At 31.8% G+C, this 3,102-nt stretch overlaps 1 protein-coding gene across 1 annotated transcript in view; it reads right to left on the reverse strand.

Moving 5' to 3' along the window:
* KIAA0825 (KIAA0825 ortholog) overlaps positions 1-3,102 on the reverse strand; it is a 355,397-nt gene that overhangs the window by 212,509 nt on the left and 139,786 nt on the right. The window contains exon 13 of the mRNA XM_012644751.1: positions 2,486-2,710. Coding sequence (XP_012500205.1) covers positions 2,486-2,710 — 225 coding nt within the window. The remainder of the gene's footprint in view (positions 1-2,485; positions 2,711-3,102) is intronic.

Below are 3,102 nucleotides of genomic sequence, written 5' to 3' on the forward strand. Positions count from 1 at the left end.
TTTATAGTTGACACTGGTTTATAAAAAAAAACTAATAACTCTGGTTTTTATAAAGTTAACTATATTAATGACTTCTGAAAGCACTTTTTGTATTTCTGCCATCAGTTTCTTTCTTAATAATCTGCATGTGAACAACAGCATGGATACAGTTTCCTTATAGTGCTACCTGTTTCCTCTCTCCAGAATCCATTGTTTCTGTTAAAACAATTACTCCAACAGTTTTCCCATAAAGCATTCTATTCATTAAAAAAGCACTTTACTGTTGAGAAAATATATTCTCAGGTATATCTTTCATTTAATTGTTGTCAAAGAAACAAAACAAAATAAAACAACTAATTCTTCGTGTATTTGCTCTTTGAAACATAATGGAGCAAATACCTAAAATCTGAGTGAGCTATGTCAGGACCATCTGAACTTTTATGCAACTGTAGGGTAAATCTTCTGTACTGTATAATTTATTCTAATATTTATTTCTTTAAATCTTTAGTGTTTTTATGTATTTGTCAACAAAGAAATAAAGAAATGCATTTTAGTTTGTTACCATACTGTCTTCCATGTTCTGTCATTTTTACCATGTCAGGAAGGACAAATATTCCCTGAGGTAGTGACTGTTTTTAATGAATTAGAATTTTCTTTGGAAAAAAAGGCCTTTAAACATTTATCATTGTTTAGACAAATTTTGCAAAGAACATGATTATATATCACTTGATTTAAAACATTGTTGAAAAAATTATAGAGGTTTGTCTTCATGTTTTGGATGCTTCATTTTGATATCTTTTGCTAAACAAGATGACTTTAAACTATTTTTGCTAATATCTCAAGGCACAATACTCACTTAGGAGGGATTCACAGTTAGCAAAATGAATGGGAAGCCATATTTCAAATGGTTTTCCCACACATTTTTTTATAACCAAATCTAATCAGATCATCGTTGTTTTATGTTATAATATGATTGACAAAGATTACATATTAAGAATAAGAATAAGTGTGAGCTTCACTTTGTCATTGTTTCCTCTTCATTGTATTCCCAGTATTACTTTTAAACTGCAATTGATTTGTTGATTTACAGGAATATGTTAAAGGCTTTTTTAAAAAATATATTCATGTGACCTGACATCCCTTCATGGCTGGCTGTATGTTGTACTTCTACTCTTAATGAGAATTTTATAAAAAATATTATTTAGTAAGGAAAACCTTAACAATGTATCTGTACAGTACACATTCTTTGGAACCAATGGCTCTTTGAAATGGTATGGAGGAATTCCAAAATGCTTGTAGAAGGCAAAACCGCTTATGAATAGAATTACATAAAAGTCACAAGTAACACAGTGTTACTTACATGGCATGATATGTTAACTATAGACCATGCCTCATGAATTTCTCAAAATGTATGAAATATCCAAAAGCTAGGACAAAGGAGAGATGGCAACAACTCTTAGACAAGGAAGAACTTAAGTAATGAAAAGGTGACATTTTCCAATTTCAATTAAATGACTTTACTAGATTCAAAGGGAGTTTAATAGGGCTTGGACAGAATTAAAGCATTACTATGAAAGGTCACAGATAGATAATTGATTTGAGTTTGTAATATAAGGTCGCTGGATAAGAGCCACATTATTTAGGATCTCCTCGGAGAAGAATGAAAGAAAGGCTAGTCCCTTCATTGACTTTAGTGAGTTCAGCTGGAGTATTTTAGTGTTGAAAGTTTCCTTAGAGTTAGTGAAAAAATATTCTTCTTTAAGGATGAATACGAAAGGGAAAGTTTTATTTTAAAAAACCAAAAGAAGATTTATGAATACAGATAGGTAATATACATTCAAAGGAAAAGTGAAAACATCTAGGTAGGAAGAAACTAAGAAGAGAGGACTTGATTAATAAAATAGATGAATAATGTAGGTAACTGATGGTTCTTAAATACACTTAGTAGATACATTGCCCTGAATAGGAACAATGCACTCAATTCAGAACCCTAGGGATTGAGGAAAAAATACCCTGTCAGAAAAATACATGTAGCTACCAAACTGGGTGCTATTTTTGACCTAAAAACCTACACAAGTAGGTGTTTTAACAAGAGAAAAGAAAGTAATAATTGGTAGTTGCAGAGGGAAAACTTAAAAGAAAGAATAATTAAACAGAATATCAGAGCAATCTTCTTGAGAGTATGAATTTTAGATTACCTGATAGGTTTAAAGGAAATTAGTCAAAATCATGTGACTAATCTGTGAATACTAACATGAACACAAAATACCACAGAAAATTCTAAACTGGTAGTTAAATAAAGATGACCATCTGAGTAATTTTCATTTTTAGTTTCCTTGATCATGTGGCTCATAGTAAAAAATATTAAGGGTCCTAAAATATACTTGGTGGAAGGAAGATTAATATGGTTAATCAATCTTATAATTTTCAGGATTTTACTTGATGGTATAGCCTAGAAAATTGTTTCTTCTGGGGTGTTTTCTTAAAGAAAAACAAGTATACTTACCTTTGCTCGATTCTTTCCTTTTGCTTTCTTTTGGAATATAATTCCATTCTTTTGGAATGCTCTCAAGCAAACAGTCAGGAACACTGTGCTTGTTTAGGTTTGTCTCAGAGTTTCTCCCAGAGCTCATCACAGACACTATCTGCTGTACAATGTCCTTGATGGCGTCAGTCAGTGTCAACCTCAAGCATCGTATGAACTCGGGCTCAGACCCCGTGCACTTTGAGACTTTAAAATCAGATGGCATATTATGGTTAGCAAAATCTGGCAATCAGTTGTGCCTTGTTCAACTGGGGATTCAGTTTTACAATAATCTAGCTTAAAGCTATAGGAAAGGAGAGCTGCTTTTAACCAAGAAATCCTATCATTGATAATCAGCCCACAAAACATTCAGGAAAAAAATGTTTCTTTTTCTTATTGGTAATACAAGGAATGGCAATTAAAATAACATTAAATAATAGTATTTACTGGTAGTTTTGGACTCTGCCGGTGGGAACACGAATTGTGTGAACTTCTTAGGTGACAGCTTCACAATAACATCAAAAGCTTAAACATTTTACTTATCTGTTGACTCATTCCTTTCTGTAGGATTTAATCCTAAAAAAAATAATTACGACTAT

Source organism: Propithecus coquereli, unplaced genomic scaffold (genome assembly GCF_000956105.1).
Source record: "Propithecus coquereli isolate 6110/MARCELLA unplaced genomic scaffold, Pcoq_1.0 Scaffold22, whole genome shotgun sequence".
In the NCBI taxonomy this organism is placed as follows: Eukaryota; Metazoa; Chordata; class Mammalia; order Primates; family Indriidae; genus Propithecus; species Propithecus coquereli.